We start from the raw sequence: 21,113 nt of genomic DNA, 5'->3' as shown, positions 1-21,113 counted from the left end.
AGAAATCGGCTTCCGCAGCGCTCTGCTGCAGGCAGCTCGGCTCAGCGCGGCACCGCGAGTCGCGGGACCGCGGAAAGCCGCAGCCCTCGAGGCCATCCGTGCGCGACCTTCATGCGCRGGCAGGCTGTGGGGAGAGGTTTCGAAAGGCCCGTGACCCTACCTGGCCCCTCTCGCCTCCCCGCTCGGGCCGCGGAAACCACCCTCTGCCCTCCGCACTTGGCCCCGTTTCCTCTCCTCGAGTAGCTCAGCGATTTGATATCTTCTCCCCCCCCACCCACCCCGTCTCCCCTCTGCTTCTCCGTTCTCTCTGTGCCATTTACGTGGCTCTCGGGCCAATGGCCTGCTCGGCTCTGTCGGTTTTTTCCTCCTCCTCCTCCTCYGGTCGGATGGCAGATGCTGCCAAATTAGGATGCAGGCAGCGAGCCTCCTGTCAGAGCAGAGCGTCTTGTCACGGATCGGCACTCGCGGAGAAGGCCCTTCCTAGGGGGACCGCTGGCGCGTGCGGGCCGTCCTCGGGGCCGGGCCGAAGCGGCCGGGGGCCATCAGCGCGGCGCCGCGGGCCGGGGCGTTGCGGGGGACGGCTGGGAGGTTGGGGGGCACAGGGAGCCCTTCGTGTAGGGCTCYTTGCCCCAGAAATGCCCTGGCAAGCACGCTGGGAGTCCGTGCCCGCTGCAAGCCTCTTCCTCTCTCCTCCTTGCTGTCCCTGCAGAGATTTCAGATTTAACCGTCCTGCAGAAATAACCGGCCCGCTGGTCCGTGCTGGGCGTGCAGACCCTTTTGCTGCCCACCATGCCTCAAGCGAGGCCTTGCACCCCGCTATTGCAGTGCTCCAGCTAACCAGAGGCTCCCAGCGCACGCAGCGGCCCCGGAAGCAGCAGCCCTTCCCCTCAACGGTGTCTGGGATCGTTCTCCGTCCYGAGCGCTGCCTGGAAACGGTCCGGGATCTCTGACACGGGGCCTTGGCAGGCCCCAAGGGCTGTCAGCGCCGAGTGCTTGTTTGGCTTTGCTCTAGCCGAGCCGGGTCTCAGAGGCGCGTTGCAGCCAGGGCCGCATATCTCGACGCTCGCGGAGCACAAGTGTGCCCATATTAGGGCAACTGGCACGCGGGGCCTGTCCTTGGAAGAGGTGTGCGYGGCCCTGCTCTGCAACCTGTCCTCCAGTGCGCTCGCGTGGGCTTCCTTTTATAGGAGCCCCCGTCGGCCGGGATGCGGAGCTCCGGGGAGCGTGGCAGGCGTCTCGAGGCTGCATCAGGTGGCTGCGCTGAGCCCGTGTCTGGCCCCTGGTCACTAGCAGATGCTGGGGGGGGGAGAATAGGAGAGGAGGGGTGGCGATTTCCTGCTTCCTGCCAGCAGCCAGCGCCTTGGAGACTTTGCAAGCCGGGTAGAGCTTGTGTCTGGCCTATGTCTGTCAGAGTTGTCATCCCTGCAGGTGTCTGATCCCTTTCTGCACCTCCTGGTACCCTTGGCCCATGTGGCATCCTGTCCTGACGAGTTCTCTCTAATTACCAGTTGGGTGGGGGGATGCTTCCTTTTGTCCCRGTGTTTTTGCTGGATGCCCCTTAGTTTGTGTTTTGAGAAACAGCAAATAATTATTGCCTAATAGCTACCTTTGTGCTAGTCCTGTTTGCATACAGAAGAGCCAGTGTCTGCTTGCCCTCTCCTGGGGCAGATGCTGCCCCTCTGGTCCCGCTCCTAGCWCGGCTCTGGGGCACGCGACCAGCATCAAGGCAGGCACAGTGGGCAGTTAGTGGCATAACGAGGGAGTTKCCTCATTTTTGTCCTCAGTGTCATCTCCCTGCTAGGTCTGCCTCGTCTGCTGCTGCTGCTACCAGCRCGTGACAAGGCTGAGTTGGTGTTTGTTTTGAGATCGCCTCGGCCAGGCTGCTTGCGCAGGGCAGCTTCTCCGGCCAGGCTAGGATCCTGGCAAGAAGCAAGGCGGATCGGGGAGCCCACGCATCCTGGAGYGCGCTTGTTTATCTCAGCCGTGGCGGCATTCGCAGCCGCTGCCTCGGCGTCCTCAGGGGACATGGGTCGGCGTTTGCTTCCAGCCCATCCTTGGATGCTAGGTCAGGTGTTTGGCCGCACTCCTCTGGGTGGGACTCGGAAAGGAGGTGGTGTTTACCTCTGACTGGGCTTCTCCCAAAACCCTGTGAATGTTTCCTTCCTCCTCCATGCTTCATCCTTGGCCCAGTCAGCCTGTGGTTTTGCTGGGGCAGAAAGAAAGAAGCTGAAATTGCCTCCTCTCACTCCGAGTGCCACGCTCGGGACAGCCGTGCAACCTCAGAGATGCTGTGGTCACCTCCGTGACCACCTGGTACYCCAGGACGTGGGAAGGCGCCGCTGTAGGACAGCGCAACTGTTTGCACGGAGCTGCTGCCCTGCTGCAGCAGGGCCTCTGAGGCTGCAGAGCCGTCCCGGGCAGCGTGCCTGGGCAGCCTCRACCTCGCGCCCTGCATCTGAGGGGTGGCTGGACGGCCCCTGGGAGCTCTGCGACGAGAGAGAGCAGGATTGAGGAGCGTGGCCTCAAGCCTCACTTGGGGCTGTCCTGGCAGCCGGGGAAGGGAAATGCCCTCGGCAGAGAGGCGTCTTGGAGCCGGTCCCGGTGCTGGCGCGGGGCCTGTCCTGAGCAGGGCTCGGAGAGCATCCCTGGGCCTGGCTGACGGGCGTGCTGAGACGGCACCTTGGCGAGCAGCACCCGCGTGGAGCAGGCACTCCTGGTCTCCAAGGAAGGATGCGAGGGGGATGCGACGGCTTAGGGCAGAGKCTTTGTAACTGGGCTGCCCCGCGGGGAGGGTGGCTTGGCAGCAAGGGGTCGAGCTGCAGAGCCAAGCGTGCACCTTKTGCCAGCTGGGTTTGGCTCGGGGCAGGTGTCGGAGTCCCACTGAGCAGTGCCACGGGCGCTTTCCGTGCTCTGTGGCTTTGCCTACCGTTTGCAGCCTGCTTGCATCAGGCTCTCTGCGGCCGGGAAAGGAGCCAGAGGATCCCGGGGTGCCTGTTCCCCCTGTCAAACAGCCCCTGTTCCCTGCGGGGCCATCTCCAGTCCGGGGCAGCGGAGCTGCTCGGGGAGGAGGCGGCCTGCCTCCAGGCCCCCTCCCGCTCCGGAAGCACCGGTGGCGGGCAGGGAGGGAGCAGCTTGCGCCGGCCGCCGTGGCCTGCTCACGTTACTCTCCGTAGTTGCGTTTTCCTCCCGTTTTTTGCGGGCGGTGTTTGCGAGGAGCTGCGGGGCTCTGCCCAGAATTAGCGACAGCTGCCTGCAATTGCAGCTCTTCCCAGACAAGCGTCTCGCTCCCCCAAGGCTGGGGCTGGGGCTGTTTGGAGAATGCTGTCGGGGTGGTTTGTCTTGTAGTCTGCTCCAGGAATGTTGGCCAGACGGTCAAATTCTTCTCCCCTCTTGTAAAATGAGTGATGTGGGGCGTCTCTGGGAGAGCAGCCTGCCAGTCCCTCCTCCTCTGGATAAACCTGCCTGGCCCGCACCGCCCTGTCATGGGAACGGGCCCTTTCAACCCGAGCCACAGTAAATACGCGCYGTGCCAAAGCGGAGGGGGAGGCTGCGGAGGGGGGGGCGCCTGGCCTTCCTCCGCTGGCACCCCCTCTCTGCRGGCTGGGAGCCGGGGAGGGGGATTCGGGGAGGTGGGAAGCACGGCTCACTGCACCGGTGGCTGGAGAGAGCGGCCTGACCGCGTTTCCCCCTCGCCACCTGGCCTGCTCCTCGGCCTGCCGTTTCCCCGCTCCCTCGCGGCTCTCTGGGGACATCTCGCTCTTCCTGTTCTCTTGACAGGAGAACAGAAATCTGGAGTCTGTCTGCTCCGCTCCCCCCTCCTCCCACCATGTCTCACCCCCCAAGTCGCTGTTTTCCATAGAAATGTCAGTCTAAGCTTTTTTCTCCCCCACTCCTCCTGTTTTTTTTTCCCTCTAATCTCGGCCTTCATCTCCAATTACTTCTCTTTTTCCCCCCTCTCTCTCTCTCTGCAGAGACCCTCATGGACACGAAGTGGGTGACCTCCGAGCTGGCATGGACAACTCATCCAGAGACAGGGGTAAGTCTGGTCCTGACCCCCAAGGGCCACAGTTGGCGTTGCTCACCAGCCCCTTCTGTGGAGCTGGCTGCGTCTTGTCCTTTCCCTGCAATGCTCACCCTCATGCTTGTGAAATCGCCTCCTCGTTACCCCACGCTGACTCCATGCTGGCGGAGCTGGAGCGTGAATGGCAGCGTGCAGGTGCACCATGGTCCCTCGCCCAGATTATTCTTAGTCACCTTGATGACCAAGGAAGGACCAGAAGGGTAGGGACGGGTGGAGGTGCAACTGCTGCTGTTCCCTGTTAACTGTTTTCTGGTTCCCCTCATCCTATGCCATTTGCTTTAGTGAGGTGTCYGTGGCATTCGTCTCGCTGTCTGGTGGTCTAACCTGCTCCCTTCCCTTTTGTTTACAGTGGGAAGAAGTTAGCGGTTATGATGAGGCCATGAACCCCATCCGCACGTACCAGGTATGTAATGTGCGGGAGGCCAACCAGAACAACTGGCTTCGTACCAAGTTCATCCAGCGCCAAGATGTCCAGCGTGTTTATGTGGAGCTGAAATTCACTGTGCGGGACTGCAACAGCATCCCCAACATCCCGGGTTCCTGCAAAGAGACGTTCAACCTCTTCTATTATGAATCGGATACGGATTCTGCCTCTGCAAATAGCCCTTTCTGGATGGAGAACCCCTATATCAAAGTGGATACAATTGCCCCTGACGAGAGCTTCTCCAAGCTGGAGTCTGGCCGCATGAACACCAAGGTGCGCAGTTTTGGCCCCCTCTCCAAGAATGGTTTTTACCTGGCCTTCCAGGACCTGGGAGCCTGTATGTCCCTCATCTCTGTCCGGGCTTTCTACAAGAAATGCTCCAACACCATTGCTGGCTTTGCTATCTTCCCGGAGACTTTAACAGGGGCTGAGCCCACTTCTCTGGTCATTGCGCCAGGCACCTGCATCCCCAACGCGGTGGAAGTGTCTGTACCCCTGAAGCTGTACTGTAATGGCGATGGTGAGTGGATGGTRCCTGTGGGAGCCTGTACATGTGCCGCTGGATTTGAGCCGACCATGAAGGATACCCAGTGCCAAGGTAAGCACGTGGCTGAGTGGCCACGATGTCCTGACCTCTCAACTATGTTAGCAAGCATGTGTTGATGCAGAGGAGGTGGTTTTGTGTTGGGCTGGTTTCRTTTTTGGAGGCGTGGGAGCCCAGCAGGCTCCTTTAGGACAGAGCAAGTTTTAATTGCATGATGTCTCAGATCATCATCAGCGCTGGTCTGCATTTTGGCTCAGTATCCTGAAGTGTTAAAGACTTACTGGTCCAGATTGGTGCAGTCTTGCTTGTGTCTGCTCTGGCATCCGTTGGGTGTTGAGACCTGCACTCAACAGGATGTGTCTGCCCACGAGGAGCTGCAGCTCAGGGCATGGTTGTCAGCGGGGATCTGTGAGGTGCAATGTGCCCTCAGCATGTTGGAGCCCGCAGGTGTTATCAAAATCTCCCTTCCGCCCCTGCTGCCGAGTGTCCCTTGCCTCCGTTGTCCCCCTCCTACGTCGCACAAAGGGACTTGTGCGCTCGGGTGAATGATCGTTCCTGGCAAACGTAGTTTAACGTTTGCTGAGTGGAAGCGTTCAGAAACCCCGGTGGTGATTGGAGCCGTGCTGTGCTAACTGCTGGAGAGCGGCACGCGGCGACGCACGCTCCCTGCCCGGCTTCGCGGGAAGGCAGAACGGGGAGACGTGCGGCGGCAGAGGAACGTGCRCTCCCCGGCCCGCCTCGGAGGGAGGAGGAGGCGCGGAAGGTGGCTGGGCAGCTGGCCCGCGTGGTGGAGCGTGTCTGTCGGAGCTGTCCCGCAGCTACCGTGTTCCTCCCGTGGGTTGTCTGGGGTTGCTGCTTCACCCTGGGTTGGATGCGTTGGTGAGGGAACAGTCTGCCTGGGCGGATGTTGCTCTCCCGTGGAGCAGGTCCGTGGCAGCCGTCTCCACCAGGTCTGCTTGCACGCCGGACCGCGGCCTCGRGTGCAGGACGCGGGGGTTGCAGCTCCCCTTTGGCTGGAGGGCTCGCGTGGGAGCGAGGAGCTTGGYGGGCCGCCGGCACCGGGTGCCTCGTGCTCGGCGGTGACGGGCTCCTCGGCTTGGGCCCTGCACCCCGGCAGCCGCTCGGGGCAGGGGTGGGCAGGAGGAGCTGTGGCGGGGGTCTCAGGCCGCGGCGCCTCCGCTCGCAGAGGGGCTCTGCATCGTCGCGGTTCCCGTCGTGGCCTGGGCGTGGGTGTCCGGGTGGCTCCCCGGGCTGCAGCTCGCCTGAGGCACCCCGGCGGCCACCGAGCCGCGGCCACCAAGCCGCAGCCACCGAGCCGCGGCCACCGAGCCGGCGGCCACAGCTCCTGCCCGGGATGAGGCAGCGGAGGGTTTGCAGCGTGGCCCTCACAAGCAGCTGGGGCCATTCCCACGCTGCGGAGCCGAGCAGCCCGGATGGGATGGCTCCTCYGAGCTGGGCATCGCTGCACGGCCGGGGGCAAAACCTCCCCTCTGCATCCTCCAAGCGAGCCGGAGCGCGGCGGCCCTGCCGGCACCGCGCGAGGGAGCACGTGTTTTCCCTTCTCCCCTGTCCTGCCCACGGGCAGCACCTTAGTTTTTTTTTCTCCTGAGCCTCGGCTTCTTGCCGCACCRGGTAGGGAGCTCCGGCACCCTGCCCCTTTGCCGGGGAGGAAGGGTGTCCGCGCGTTTCCCTGGGAAGGATGCACTGCGCTTCTGCGATCAGATTTTCCGCCATGTGATGGTGCGTTTTAAGTAGAAACAGCTGAAAGGGGCTTGGAGAACCCGGAGAGGCAGCTCCATTTTCTGGGCTCTTTGTTGGTTGTTGCATTACGGCGTTTTCGTTATTTTTTCCCTCCCCTTTTGTACCTCGCAGCTCGCCCAGGAGAAATGCCCCCCAGGGTGGCCGCTGCCTTGCACACACGTGCGCGGGGGGGTTGTCTCGTGGGAGAGGGCTGGAAACCGCCTCCGAGCGAATTACCCGGGCGTAAAACACGGCGGCGCTGAGAGGAGCCCGGCCGGACCGTGCCGTGGCTCTCAGCAGCCCGGCCTGCCGATAAGGGACCTCGGCCGCGTGTTAGCACCCGGGGGCCCGGCCGAGAGCGGCGGTCGCCGTCGCGCTGAGCGCCGTGCGGCCGCGGCCCCGCAGAGCTCCCGTTTCAGCGCTGCCCGCCCCGCTTCTCCCAGGCGTATGGGTGAAGAGTGCTTCTAAGTGCCAGATGGCATTTTAATAAATAACAATACCGAGTTACTGCTTAGATGGGATAAGCCCTGTTGTAAATCTCCCCCTTTACCCAGACTTTCCGTGGCCTTTGAAGATCTCCTCCTCCTCCTCCTCCTATTTATCTCCATCCAGAGCCAGGATTAGACTTCGCATTCAGACCTGTTACAATGCAGCTTGTATCCCGGTCCCTCGGGAGTGGAGGGCTCATCCCGCCTGGCTGAAGGCAGTTTCTTTGGCATGCTTTGTAATGTGATATGCAAGGCTGGTATCTGGCACTCTAGTCATAAGTTGCCACAGCATTGATTTGGCATCTCGTTCTCAGCCTCATTATCTTTATTTAATTAGCACATGGCCCTTCTGGGGGTTGCGCTGCTTCCCACACGCTCCCCGCCGCGGAGATCTGCAGAGGCAGCTCTCGCAGCGGGAGGCAAAGCTGCTGACCAGGGAGCGGGGAGACGTCCGACCGCGTCCGTCCGTCCTTGCCCCCGCGGCCTGGCGTGGCTGCAGCACCATCGGCCGCTGGCGGAGAGGGGGGCGGCGAGACCACCTGCTACCTTCGCGCCCTTGGAGCGAGAGTGGGCCAGTCCCCGGACCCCTGCGAGGGGTCAGCCYGTCCCGCAGCAGAATCCCTTCTCCTTTCAGCTTCAATGTAGTTTTAATTAAAAGAACGCGGCGCCCTCCCCTCCCCTTCCTCTGCAGGCAGGATTGAGCCGGGTTTATGGCCTCCAGCTTGCCRGCTTTGCCCGAAGGAAGATGCGTTTTGGATGCGGCCGTGTCCGAGGTCCTTCTTGCTGGGGCTGGGCCAGCAAGCTATGTGCGTGCAGGTCCGTGCCAGCGCGAGACGCTGCGGCGGGGGCTTCCCGGAGAGCAGACCGGCCCGYGGCGCCGGGGCCCGCGGCGTCCCGGACTCCGCGCTCCTTTGGGAAGGAGGATTGTGTGGTGCAGGAAATGAATATCCAAACCATCAAAGTGCATGGGGAGATGGTGTGCAGTGTGGCACCATTCTCTTCTCAAGCCTATTTTTCAGCCTTTTGCATTTCCTCCTCTTCCCCCAACGTGGCACAGCCAGCAGAGGCGGGTATTTTTGAAGGTGCCGGACGCTGTAAACTTGGGTGCTCTTGAAGTGATGTCAGGTCAGGCTGGGGCCAGAATCTGGTTTTTGTAAAAATAAATTTTCCTTGCAATCAGTGACTAATGGAAACATCACCACGAATTAGAAAAAAAGTGCCAAGCAAGCATAACACTTGCCAACTGTTTGCAGCTTTGCATTGCAACATTGGGTTACTGCATGAAAACCAGGAAGTGAAACTGCCTTCTATTAATTGTCCGGGATTATAGATCAAAGACAGCTCAGCAGTGCAGCGAGAGGAAAGCTGCTGTTTTAAAGCCAGGCAGCTCCACAATGGGTTACTTGTAACGCGGTCAGGGAAATCTGCCTCTGCCGTCCTCCGTGTGACCCGCGGTGGCTCTAAAGGCTACTTTGCTTATTGAAATTTTTTCCTTTAACCAAAAAAAAAAAATTGCTTTCCCACCTGTTATTTGGATGGCACTGTTCAAACACCCAGGGCTCTTTCCCCTCATTCGCCTTCAGATTTACTCCATGCACTTCTGGACTGCRCTGGTGTGAAATATTTCCACCCAGAGGATGATTTAAAAAAAATAAAGTGCCTTTTAAGAGACTTAAAATGAGAGTTACCGCCTCAACTGTAGCTAGACTGTTGCTTCCACAGCTCTAATCCATCTGTAGCCACTTACGAAAGAGCGAAGGGAGTGAGCCGTGTAGGTTCATAAAGCACAGGTCGTCCCAGGCAAACCTGATTGCAGCCTTTAAAGAAATTACAGGGTGGCTGGACAAAGGGATGTGATCGGTTTAATTTATCTAGATCTGAGTGCCGCTTTCTGCTTTGACTCCTGCGGGGAAAGAGAGAGAGAGATGGAAAGATGCTCCCTGGGTTGGAATACAGCGGTCTGGATAGAAAAGCAGTCGAGACCTTAAACAGAGTCGTTCAGGGCTATTATTCACCTCGATTAGAGCGCAGGCTCGCCCAGGGCAAGCAGATCGCTCGGCTAATGAGGCGGACACGGCACTGCCCGGCCGGTCTCCGGCACTCCCGGCCCTCCCCGTGCCGAGGGAGGGGACCCGAAAGTTTCGGAGGATGCCCCTCGCAGCTCSGCGTGCCCCGTGCTTCGCTTGTGCTTGCGCACATCCCGTGCAGCAATCGCTGGCTGCRCGCGAGATGAGTCACCGCGCTCTGATGCTGCGGTGATGGTTTTATTTCGGTGTTTTTCAGCTCCCTCCCTTGGACTTTGTTCACAGGGGTGGGGACTGCGTTTGGGAAGAGCGCAGCCTCCGTCCCCTGGACAGCCGGCATGGCAGGGCCAAGGCCGGAGCTGAGAGGCCCCGGGTAAATCCCAGAGGTGCTGCTGGAAGAGGGGTCGTGCGGGGGCTCGGTGCCAGCCTGCCCGGGGTGCAGATGCCCTGTGAAGGGTGCAGGACACCCTATAAAGGGTGCAGCAGCAGCTTTTGCAGAGATGCCAGGGCTGTGTTGCTGCCTCCCTCCYGTGCCTGGAGAAAATACCCATTGCAGCGATTCCTGGCTGTCAGGCCGTGCTGCCTCTGSTTCCCTTTAGCCCAGGAGACCGCGTCAGCTCCCTGACCTGTTATCCTGCGACTGTCAATGACTGTCATGTTCTCCCCGAGGTGGCTGCTGCCCAGCACCGGGAGATGCGATCTGCGTGTAAAGGTTCAGGGTTGATATTTTATCTGAGGATGCTTTAGTGAGAAAAGTGCTTATGCAAACCTCTCGGYGGGAAGAGGGGAGCCTGGCTCTGCAGCTCAGGCTGGAAAGAGTCACGTTCCCACTCCGGAGCTCCTGGGCTCGTTCCCCAGCGTGCTGGCCAAGACAGCGGTTGTTGTACAGGCAGTTTCTTGCAGAGAAGAGATGACACAGCGGCTTATCCACCAGRGACTTGGGATCAGTTTTCAGCTCTGTTACAGGCTTCAAATGTGGCTGAGAGCTGTCACGCTGCCACCAAGGTCTTTATGCTCTGATTTATTAAAGGGAGTTGGATGGTTAAACACTGCAGTGGTTCTGGGCCTCGGTCCCTTTCCCTCCCTTCCCCACCTCACTCCGGCTGGGAATTAGCTCCTCTCCCCGCCTTGCGGGTCAGGGGGAATCGCGGGTTTGCTGAAACGACCTTCCCCAGCTCCGGCTGTGCTCGGTGCCGCGGGGGGCAGGACGCTTTGCAGGGACGGCCCCACCGGGCGGCGGGAGCTCGCCGGCCCCGTGCGGTCCGTACCCCGCCGGGACGGGCTGGCCGCTGCGGCCGCGCTGCTCCTCGGCCTGGGGAAGCTGCGGGCTGAGTCAGCCCCCGGTCGCTGCGCGGCGCGCTCCCTCCCTGTGCTTTCCTCCGAGCGACTGTAAGCGGGGAGCGCGCTTACCTCTGAGCAGGGGCTGCAAGGCTGCCYGGGCGCCGGGGGAGAGGAGGAGGAGGAGGCGGCAGAGCGAGGAAGGCTTCCGTCCTGTGAAGAGAGGCTCAGAGGGGCGGCTGCCGCAGCAGGAGCCGGGCTGTGSGGGCAGCGGGTTTGGGTTTCCCGGCCCAGCCAGGGCAGCTCGGAGCAGGGGCAGCCGGCGGTCCGTCCCGAGCGGGCAGGCRGCCGTCGGGAGGCAAAGCGCAGCTATCCAGGCTGGAGCCTCTCCAGAGCATCTCGCCATCCCCGTCTCTAACGCCGCRCTTGGGCTTTTTGGCTCCAGGCAAGTCCTGCTAGCTCCAGTTTCATTCCTTTYCCCCCCTGCCCCCAGCCAGCTATTATTTCTGGGGGTTTGTCCCTGATGGATCTGGGCTCCTGTCCACAACCAAAGCATGTTTGGCAGCTTTCAGAGCCCAGAGTGTTCCTGTCCAAGAGGTTTCAGTCATCTCTCATTCCTCAGCAATCTGGTTCCGTATGTGTGAATCTGCATCCACCCAGTTTTTACTGCCCGGGACTCCAGCTGGGGGGGCGGCGTGGGCCGAGGCTGCTCCGGTACCTCGGGGCGTCCGCTGTCCCCATCTCCGCGTTCTGCGGCRGCGGCCGGGTCGGGCGAGCGTGCCCTGGGCTGGTGCGACCGGGAGCTCTGGATTTCCTCCAGTCGCTTGCAGATCAGCCAGACAAAGCGGACTGGAGCTGTCCCTTTGCTCTGCAGGCTGCGCAATCAGGAGGGGCTCAACTTTAGTTCCCAAAGGGAGATCCCCAAAGGCCGGGTAAATTCAGGTCAAGGAGTGAGGGAGTGAGCGGAGCCAGTGCGGTCAGTCCTGTTTTGACGGAAGGCCTGGGCTCGCGGGGCGTGAGAGCGGTGGAAGCGCYGCGTCCGCCGCGTCCCCAGCGGGCTGCTGAGCCCCGTACCCGGTGGCGGGGTGTCCTGCGCGGCGGCCGCAGCTGCTCGCCCCGCTCCTGCGGCGGGCGCCYGCAGAGGCAGCGCTGCGGCTGCAAAGGAGCCGGAGCCGGGGTTTCCTGGCATCGCGGGTCTCCGTACCGCGGCGGCAGCACAGCGCTGCACAGCCGTGCTGGCCGGGGGCACCGAGAGGCCGGAGGCGCCGGCAGCTGCTTGGGCAGGCGCCCAGCTCCCTTCTGCGGGACGGGGCAGCCGGAGAGGGCCGGGCCGGGGACGCGGCGGTGGCGAGAGCCGCGCGGCCCGGGACCCGCGGGGCCGGCCGAGGCCGAACGAGCCAGCGGGTGATTCAGCGGCGCTCCACGCCCTGCGCGCCGGGCCGCCGCTGCCAGCGGAAAACTTCCTGCAGAGGGTGTTAGGAGATGCCTCATAACAGGAAACTTCCGCTTGCTCCGGCTGGGATGAGGCAAGGAGAAACCTCCTCTTGTTTACGGGTGATGTCATGTGGCAGGCATGGGCCAGCAGCTTCYGCTTCGGGACGGGGCTGCCGGTAGGGTTAAGTGGCCTCGGGAGCCACAGGACGTTTTGGAAGGGGGGGGAGGAGGAGGTGCCTCCTCCAGGGGAGTCCCAGCCCTCCCGGTCCTGACGCTGCGCTGGCTGTGAGCAAGGGGAGYGATGCCAAAGCAGAGTCACTGCTGGCACCCTCTGATCGCTCGGGCTGTCTGCAAACGCAGAGCAAAGACCTGATTCCCATGTCTAGCTTTGGTCCCCCAATACCAGYGCGGTTTTAAACTGCTCCTGTCCCCTCTTGCCATGTGCTTGCTGCAGGGCTACAGTAAATTAGGCTATTTCAAGGTGTGGGTTGTTTTCCTGAGGCTGCTCTGCTCCTCAGCTCGAGTGCCGTGGAGGCTTTCACATGTCCATCTGTATGACTGAGCGCCCCATCCTGCACGCCAGGCCCGGATGCCGGGACTTCTGGCTCCTTGAAGGGCTCTGATCGGAAGCGAGGGGGGTTAAGATGTTGGCAACACAGTCAAAGCAGCTATTTAGCTAAGGACCTGCTGGAATGTTTTAATCTTGCTCAGCACACTACTTGAGCCTTCCTTGGGGGATGCCACCGGCCCCGGAGCTGAGAAGTGGCTGAAGTGCCCTAGGCAGAAGGTTTAGGGTTGGGCGGCTGCGTCTGGGGCCGCGTGGGGCTGCCACRGCAGGGCTGAGGCCTCCACTACCCGCTTTGCTTCCTCGGGAGGCAGAGGGCACTGGGCAGACCGGGGAAGCCAGCGGGAGCAGAGCTGGGGAAGGGCAAGCCTGTGCGCTGGGACACTTCTCCTTGGGAAGTGCAGTGAAGAAGCAAAGCAGGGGGACATATTTTCATGACTGGACTTCCCTGCCCAGCCCAGGGCACCGCTCAGTGTACTGGGGCGAGCTCGACCAAGCTGGACAGCCTCTCAGCACCAGCTCCCCATGGCAGCCTTAACCTGGGTTGCCAGTCCTGCTGAGCATGGTGCCTGGCTCACCCTTGAGCCCCAAATCACAAATAGCCTGTGGTTTGGTCTCCTCTGGGTCACTGGGAGGTTTCTGGTTCATCCTGACCGGCTGTGATGACAGAGTGAAGATGAGTCTCACAGAGAGTGCTGGGGAAAGGGCCTACAGCAGACCGGGATGGCCCTTGGAGCATGGGAAGAGTGTCCCTGGACGCAAACCCTGCTTGAGGGAGTTAGCCTTGGAGGCAGAGCTGACTGCTGGAGAGGGCCCAGCCTTCGTCGAACAAGCTGTTGAGGAATGCAGGAAATGGCACCCTTTACTCTCCCTCTCAGCTCAGGCTGCAGCAGCATCTGTATCCACAGCCCATGGAGGAAAGGCTGGCAGGTGGCCTGTGGYCCTCAAGCCGCTGATCAGAGACTTTGCAGGGCAGCAGGGAAGGGTCTGCTCAGCCYTGGGGGGAATCACAGATGCTCTCTGGTTCACTTCGTAATGCTGATTTGTTTTTCCTTCTTCCAGCATGTGGTCCAGGAACCTTCAAGTCTAAGCAAGGGGAAGGCCCCTGCTCTCCCTGCCCTCCCAACAGCCGGACGACCTCTGGAGCGGCTACGGTTTGCACGTGTCGAAACGGCTATTATCGAGCAGATACGGACCCTGCAGACAGCGCCTGCACCAGTGAGTCCAACCCTATACAGAGAGGGCAGAGCCTGGCAGCGGGGAGCTGGGGGGAGATTTGGAGGTTGCAGATCTGGTCCTGGGGCAGGGAGGTACCATGGCCACCCCAGGAGGTGAGCTGGGCAGGGGAGGCGTGACAGCATTCCCTGACCCCTGGGCTCTCTGTTCACCCCCCAGGCATCCCATCCGCCCCCCGCAGCGTCATCTCCAATGTGAACGAGACATCGCTGGTGCTAGAGTGGAGCGAGCCGCGGGACACGGGCGGGCGGGATGACCTGCTCTACAACGTCATCTGCAAGAAATGCAGCGTGGAGAGGCGCGTTTGCACGCGCTGTGACGACAACGTGGAGTTCGTGCCGCGCCAGCTCGGCCTCACTGAGCGTCGCATCTACATCAGCAACCTGATGGCCCACACCCAGTACACCTTTGAGATCCAGGCKGTGAACGGCATCTCCAGCAAGAGCCCCTACTCTCCCCATTTTGCTTCTGTCAACATCACCACCAACCAGGCAGGTCAGTGGAGCTGGCAGCGAGCAGGAGCTGGCTCTCCACTGCAGAGCAGAGCAGGGATTTCTTGCTGACAGCTTTTCAGGCTGAAGTCCTTTGTGCTGCTGCGTTACAGGCTCTCCATGTCTGCATCTAATCCCTTGGGTAAATTCTCCTCTCCGTTTAAATGCATATCCCTGGAGGAGATGAGATCAAAACTCATGCAAGCGGAGAAGGGCAGGGTTGGCAGATGCTCCGGAGAGCTCTGGATCTCTTAGACCCATCTCAGAGATGTTGTGCGTGCTGTGAAGGGAGGAGGAAGGAAATGAGATTTCTCCCTGTGGGCCCAGGAAAGCCCAGCACCAGCCCAAACCTTTGCAGCAGGCCAAGTGCTCTGCTATTTCCTCTTTCCTCCCCCTCTGGCCTGCCTCCAGCGTGCTGGTAATCTCAGCCGCCGCGCTCTGATCTGATTTCACGGGTCTCATCAGTGGGGTGGAACAGGGAGCTCTAGACAAGTGGAGGAGGGCATAGAGCCCTGTTTTCAGCAGCAGGGCCTTTCTCTGCACAACTTTGCAGCTAGGCATGAGGTGAAATGTTACTTCAGAGCTGTTTCCAAGGGTCCGGTATCAGCTTGGCTGCAAGATGTCAAGATTGCCTCTCCCTCCAGAAACTTGTGGGATGCCAGTCTTAGAGCTTGGAGTGGCATCTGCGTGTCCTGCCCAGGATGGCTKGGGACAAACCGTGTGTCCAGCCACGTGGCGGCCTTGCTGGGCTGCAATAGTGTTGAACAAGCRTTGTCCCAGCCTCATTTCTCTCCTGTCCCCTTTCCTAGCCCCATCTGCCGTGCCTACRATGCACCTGCAGGGCAGCACCGGGAACAGCATGACGCTGTCGTGGACTCCCCCGGAGAGACCCAACGGCATCATTCTCGACTATGAGATCAAGTACTCTGAGAAGGTAAAGCAGAGTGTGAGGTGGCCTCTCCCCCTTCAGCTCTTCCGGCTGGCAGTCAGCCCTGCAGCCCTGGACATCCCACAGAGAGGGTGCCCAGAGACCAGGGRAAGCGATGGGGTAGGGGGATAACAAAGATGGGATTGCTTTACGGAAGTGACATCCATGTGTCTCCCCTGCAGCAAGGCCAGAGCGATGGCATTGCCAACACTGTCACCAGTCAGAACAACGTGGTGCGGCTGGATGGCCTGAAGGCCAATGCCCGGTATGTGGTGCAGGTCCGGGCACGCACGGTGGCCGGATATGGCCTCTACAGCCTCCCCATGGAGTTTCAGACAACTGCAGAGAATGGTAGGTACCAGGGCTGGACTGCCTTCATCCCTCAGCACTCTTACATAAGCTCCCTCCCCAGCCGGACTTTGATTCCTGCCTTTCCCTCCACCAGGCTCCACCAGCAAGAGTTTCCAGGAGCTGCCTCTGATTGTGGGTTCGGCCACCGCGGTGCTGGTGTTTGTTGTCGCTGTGGTGGTCATCGCTATCGTCTGCTTCAGGTACTGGCTCTGCAGGGGGTGGGGGTCAGAGCTGTGTTTGGGGGTTGCTCGTGTGGCCTGCAGCCCCACCTTGCCTATGGGCAGAGCTCCTCCAGCTCCAGTCTAAGAGTGAAGGCCTGGACCCACTGCATGTGGGTACCAGAATGCAGGGTCTGTAGGATCCCAGTAGATCCCTCAGCTTCCCCAGTGCCCATCTTAGGCTCAGCCATTCMTCCCTTAGCAGAGCTAGGCCATCTTCTCCCATTACCCCTTAGGCAGAGGGATTGCTTTGCTCGTGGGCTGCCAGAGCAGAAGCTCTCTGGCATAGGTTGGCTGTGCYGGGAGTTGGAAGCTGGCAGTAAATGTCTTTGCCCCATCAGGAAAGGGATGGTTACTGAAAACCTCCTCTCGTCTCCTTTGGGCAGGAAGCAGCGCAACAGCACAGATCCCGAGTACACAGAGAAGCTGCAGCAATACGGTGAGCGCGAGAGCCCAGCACATGGGCTCTGTGCCCCCTCTCTCAAGAGGGAGAGGGAGAAATGTGTCCTCCTGCCCCCATGCACAAGGGAAGGAGGAGCCTTCTCTTCCTGCAGATTGGAAGAGAAGTCCATCCCCGTTGGAAGGGATGGACTGATGGCCTGTGCGAAGTTGGCTTGGCATGTCTGTCACCTGTGTTGTGTCCCTCCCCATAACATCCCTTCTGCTCTTGCAGTCACCCCTGGGATGAAGGTCTACATCGACCCCTTCACCTATGAGGACCCCAACGAAGCTGTCCGGGAATTTGCCAAAGAGATTGACATCTCCTGTGTCAAAATTGAGGAGGTCATTGGAGCAGGCAAGTCCTGGGACTGGGTGCAGCAGCCTCTGAGGCTGCTTCCTCTTGTCCTGTCTCACTGCTTACCATGCTGCCCTCTTCGCCCCTTCCCAACCACAGGGGAGTTTGGCGAGGTGTGTCGCGGACGCCTGAAGCTGCCCGGCCGCCGCGAGATCTTTGTGGCCATCAAGACGCTGAAGGTGGGTTACACRGAGCGGCAGCGGCGGGACTTCTTGAGCGAAGCCAGCATCATGGGCCAGTTCGACCACCCCAACATCATCCACCTGGAGGGTGTGGTGACCAAGAGCCGCCCTGTCATGATCATCACAGAGTTCATGGAGAACTGTGCGCTTGACTCCTTCCTCCGGGTAAGTGTCCCCTCCTGCCCTGGACTGGGGGCTCGGRTGCAAGGGGCTGGGCCACTCCGAGCTCCCATTCTCCTCTGTCAGCACTATCATGCTGACATCCCAGGGCTGACCTGTGAGTAGTGACATCTGTGGAGTAGGGAAGAGGGTTGGCTCTAGGGAGGAGGAAGGTGATGGTAGCAGGGTAGGATCCCTCCGCAGTCTATCAAAGGGCTGAAAACCCTGCCGATCTCTCCCTGGCAGCTGAACGATGGGCAGTTCACAGTCATCCAGCTGGTGGGGATGCTACGAGGCATTGCTGCTGGCATGAAGTACCTTTCAGAGATGAACTATGTACACCGGGACTTGGCTGCCCGCAACATCCTGGTCAACAGCAATTTGGTCTGCAAAGTGTCTGACTTTGGGCTCTCTCGCTTCCTGGAGGATGACCCAGCTGACCCCACCTACACCAGCTCCCTGGTACGGGCATTTGTGGGGGGATCCGCAGATCCAGGTTGGAGGGGAACATCATGTGCACTAAATAAGAGCTGTGTATCCCTGCAGGGTGGCAAAATCCCTATCAGATGGACAGCTCCGGAGGCGATCACCTACCGCAAATTCACTTCGGCCAGCGACGTGTGGAGCTACGGCATCGTCATGTGGGAAGTGATGTCCTACGGGGAGCGACCCTACTGGGACATGTCCAACCAGGATGTAAGTGCTCCCCAGGGAGCAGGGAGCTATGGGCCAGCCRCGGGGGTGACTCACAGCCTGCCTCTGCGTGTCTCTCTGCAGGTGATCAATGCAGTGGAGCAAGATTACCGCCTGCCACCCCCCATGGACTGCCCCACGGCTCTGCATCAGCTGATGTTGGACTGCTGGGTGCGTGACCGCAACCTGCGGCCCAAGTTTGCACAGATCGTCAACACGCTGGACAAGCTCATCCGCAACGCTGCCAGCCTGAAAGTCATCGCCAGCGTCCAGTCTGGGTCAGTGATGTCCCTGCCTGCAGCTAGAGCTTGCCCTGGCTTCCCCCAAGGAATGCAGGGATGTTTGCTGTCCCATAGCCCTCATCCCAGAGATGAGTCAGCCCCACTTCTAGTACACCTGCACATCCCCCTGCTCCCTGTGACCTGTGCTTCTCTTGCTCCTTAGTGTCTCACAGCCACTCCTGGACCGTAGCGTCCCGGACTACACTACCTTCACCACTGTGGGAGACTGGCTGGACGCCATCAAAATGGGACGGTACAAGGAGAACTTTGTCAATGCTGGCTTTGCCTCCTTCGACCTGGTGGCCCAGATGACTGCAGAGTAAGTCCCTGCTTGTGGAGGAGGGAGAGCTCGGAGAGCTGGGGCTGGGCCTGCGGCAGGTAATCTCTCGCCTCTCTGGCAGCCTTTGGCCCGCGTGTGCCGAGGGGCGAATTGTGCATGGGGTTTTCCTAAGCGGGTAAAGATCTGGCATTCAGCATCCGGAGTCACCAGTTCCTCTGGCAATAGACACTGGAGCTTGGCAGAAGGCTGTTACGAAGATGTGATTGGCAGGGGTGTGTTCCRGTGTAGCAGCTGGCAGGCCACTAAATCTGTCACCTCCTCCTTACAGAGACCTGCTGAGGATAGGGGTGACGCTAGCAGGGCACCAGAAGAAGATCCTGAGCAGCATTCAGGACATGAGGCTGCAGATGAACCAGACGCTCCCGGTTCAGGTTTGACCGCAGGGGACTCTGCATTGGAACGGACCGAGGGAATCTGCCAACCAGGTTCCAGTTTGCGGTGCAGCCCGGCTTCCCGTTTTCCCCTTCACGTGGCGCTCCTCTGCCTCGGACGATCGCCTGGGCCGGGCCAGGCCGGGCCGTCCTTCCCTGGATCGGAGGCACTCATGCCGAGAGGGAGCCCAGCTTTTCGTTCTGTGTCCTGGAGCGACGAGGCAGCGACACAGTCTTCATATTGAAGATGGATTATGGGACGGAGATGGCACACCTCGCTTACCGCCCTGTCTCGGTGCCCATCGGTTTGAAGAGTTGTTCTGCTTCTTGGATTTTTTTTTTACCCTGTTTTCCCCACACCAAGTCCTCACTTCCCACCTCTCTCTGAGGCCAGAGACTGTTTACCCGTCCGCTAAGTCCGTCAGACACGTCCGAAGCCTTCCYCGACTCTGGAAGCAGCAAGGGGAGGCCGAGCCGACGCGGGGGCTGCCCGCGGCGGAGACGGCGGCAGGGAAGGGGCCGCCTGGCCCCAGACAATCACTTCTCTCTCCTCCGCCCCTCGCGGCCCCTCCGCACGAGGGTCTGCGCTGGAACGTGTCCGAAGGGAAGGCTTTGCTCCGTTTCTTGGCTTTGCACGCCAGAATCCGAACCCAGTGAGATTTTACTATGCAGGGAGTTAGGCAAAAAAAATATATCTATAGATATATATATTAAAAAAAAAGAGGGAGCAGAAAGGGGAGGGAGGGGGACCAGGCGCCCAGCTCCGCATCTCTTACCCCTCTTGGTTCTCAAGGCCGGCTCTGGACTGCAGAGTAAGGCCGCCAGCACGTTTGCACAGGGACCCCCCCACCCCCAGGACCGAAGGCAGCCGTGCTCCCGCCTGCAGGGACGGAGAGCGGGGCTGGGGGGAGGGAGGCTGCGCCGAGGGGAGAGGCCTGGGCCTCCCCCAGCCTCGCGTTTTTATGCAGAAGGAGCAGGGCCCGCCGGCGCGAGAGCCGGCGCGGCCGAGCCGCTCCTGACACACGCTGTGATTGCTGCCAAAAGACTCACTCACCTTTCTCTGACTATTTCCTGCAGCCCGGTTCCTCCAAGCTGAGGGCGAGACTCCCAGCGTGCGTGAGTGTGCGTGAGTGTGTGCGTGCGTTGCGTGCGTGTGTGCTGGCCGTCAGGACTGTGTGAGGCAACGGGCAGAATAAAGGCAATAAGAATTTTACCTGAGTTTCTGTTGCTCGATCGGTCTCTCCGGCAGCCGGCGAGACGGGCGCCGCCGTCTCCGGCGCTGGAGCGTGCTGGAGGGGACGTGTCTGTGCAGAGGCTGTACCCAGCCCCCAACATCTAGGGAGCCCTGTGGGGGTTGAGGGTTAGGATTTGCAGGGGCACAGCCTGTGAAACTCCGTCCCGTGCAATAGGTGCTGACTTCTTAACTCCTTCCTCTTTCTTCCTCTTTTTTTCTTTCTTTTCTTTTTTTCCCCCCCTCATCTCCTCCGGTCAAGCCGGGGCTGTAGGACCCAAACCCGGGGCGTGCGAGTGAGCACAGGGGGCAGCCGGAGAGCCCTGCCAAGGCCGCTGYCCCCAGCTTCCAACTGGGGGGCGGCTGGGCTTCCCGTCCCTCCCCGTCCCGTCCCGCCCCAGGGGTGCCTGCGTCCCCCCGGGGCACGGACGTCTGTCTCTCCTCCGGCCGCCCGCCCGGGATTCCCTAGGGGCGGCCGAGCCTCCCCTTCCCAGCCGGAGGTCGGCCCCGGGCGGGAATGTCGCAACCGCACACCTGCATCCGTGAATCACGTCGCCGGCGCCTGCCCGCGCCCGCGCCGCCTCCTGCGGGAAGGCAGCTGCTGAGCCGGGTGCTCGGCGGCCGGGGCCGGCAGGTTGCTCATTAACCCCGGCCTCCTCCGCGGGGCACGGAGGCAGCGCCGCGGAGCCGGGCACTGGGGACACGCGGGGACCRTCAGCCCCTGCCGCGTCTTCCAGCCTCTCGGGGGGAGGGGGCTTCCTAGTTTGTAAAACTATTTTTTAACGAGTGCTTTTTCTCAATTAAATCACTGAAGAGGCTCTGCGGAGGTCCGCGGCGCCCGCGTGGCTCCCGCCGGGCTCGGGGGCTCTGCTCGGGGCCGGGCGCCGGCCCGGATCCGATCCGCGGGCGCGCCAGAGCGGCGAGGAAGGGGGTGCCGGGGGGCGACGCCGCGGGGAGGCGCCGGCTCCCAGCCCCTCGCCGCTCTCCCCCCTTCGGGCCTGGGCAAAAGAGCCTTTTGTGCCGCTGTTTTTTCCCCCGCTTTTAATTCCTAACTGGGAGATTAAGAGGAAGACAAAGGCCCCGATTGTTCCCGCGCCGGAGAGAGCTGGAAAGTTCGGGCAGGGGGAGGCCGGGGCCGGCTCTGTGCGAGCAGACCCGGCGGAGGGGGACGAGAGCCGCCGGCAGAGCCCCGCGGCGCTGGCGAGGGCCGAGGCGGCAAGGCGTGAGCCTCTCCGGCGGCTCGGCGTCCTGCTCGCCG

At 61.0% G+C, this 21,113-nt stretch overlaps 1 protein-coding gene across 2 annotated transcripts in view; it reads left to right on the top strand.

Moving 5' to 3' along the window:
• EPHB3 (EPH receptor B3) overlaps positions 1-19,842 on the top strand; it is a 28,930-nt gene extending 9,088 nt beyond the window's left edge. Inside the window, exons 2-16 of one of the 2 annotated variants that reach the window (XM_085307116.1) lie at positions 3,972-4,036; positions 4,431-5,103; positions 13,641-13,796; positions 13,974-14,309; positions 15,115-15,239; positions 15,416-15,584; positions 15,679-15,784; positions 16,144-16,241; positions 16,476-16,598; positions 16,698-16,945; positions 17,186-17,401; positions 17,486-17,635; positions 17,717-17,910; positions 18,077-18,232; positions 18,522-19,842. In XM_085307116.1, coding sequence (XP_085163242.1) covers positions 3,980-4,036; positions 4,431-5,103; positions 13,641-13,796; positions 13,974-14,309; positions 15,115-15,239; positions 15,416-15,584; positions 15,679-15,784; positions 16,144-16,241; positions 16,476-16,598; positions 16,698-16,945; positions 17,186-17,401; positions 17,486-17,635; positions 17,717-17,910; positions 18,077-18,232; positions 18,522-18,630 — 2,916 coding nt within the window. In that variant the 5' untranslated portion in view covers positions 3,972-3,979 and the 3' untranslated portion in view covers positions 18,631-19,842. Of the gene's footprint in view, positions 1-3,971; positions 4,037-4,430; positions 5,104-13,640; positions 13,797-13,973; positions 14,310-15,114; positions 15,240-15,415; positions 15,585-15,678; positions 15,785-16,143; positions 16,242-16,475; positions 16,599-16,697; positions 16,946-17,185; positions 17,402-17,485; positions 17,636-17,716; positions 17,911-18,076; positions 18,233-18,521 lie in introns of those variants that run through there. The other variant, XM_085307115.1, reaches the window with a different exon arrangement.
• Positions 19,843-21,113: the final 1,271 nt, after the last annotated feature.

The sequence above is a fragment of the Rhea americana genome, unplaced genomic scaffold (assembly GCF_003343005.1).
Source record: "Rhea americana isolate MKP2758 unplaced genomic scaffold, rheAme1 scaffold_253, whole genome shotgun sequence".
Classification (NCBI taxonomy): Eukaryota; Metazoa; Chordata; class Aves; order Rheiformes; family Rheidae; genus Rhea; species Rhea americana.
Note: the sequence above shows the minus strand (reverse complement) of the source record. Positions and strands in the feature narration are given on the sequence as shown.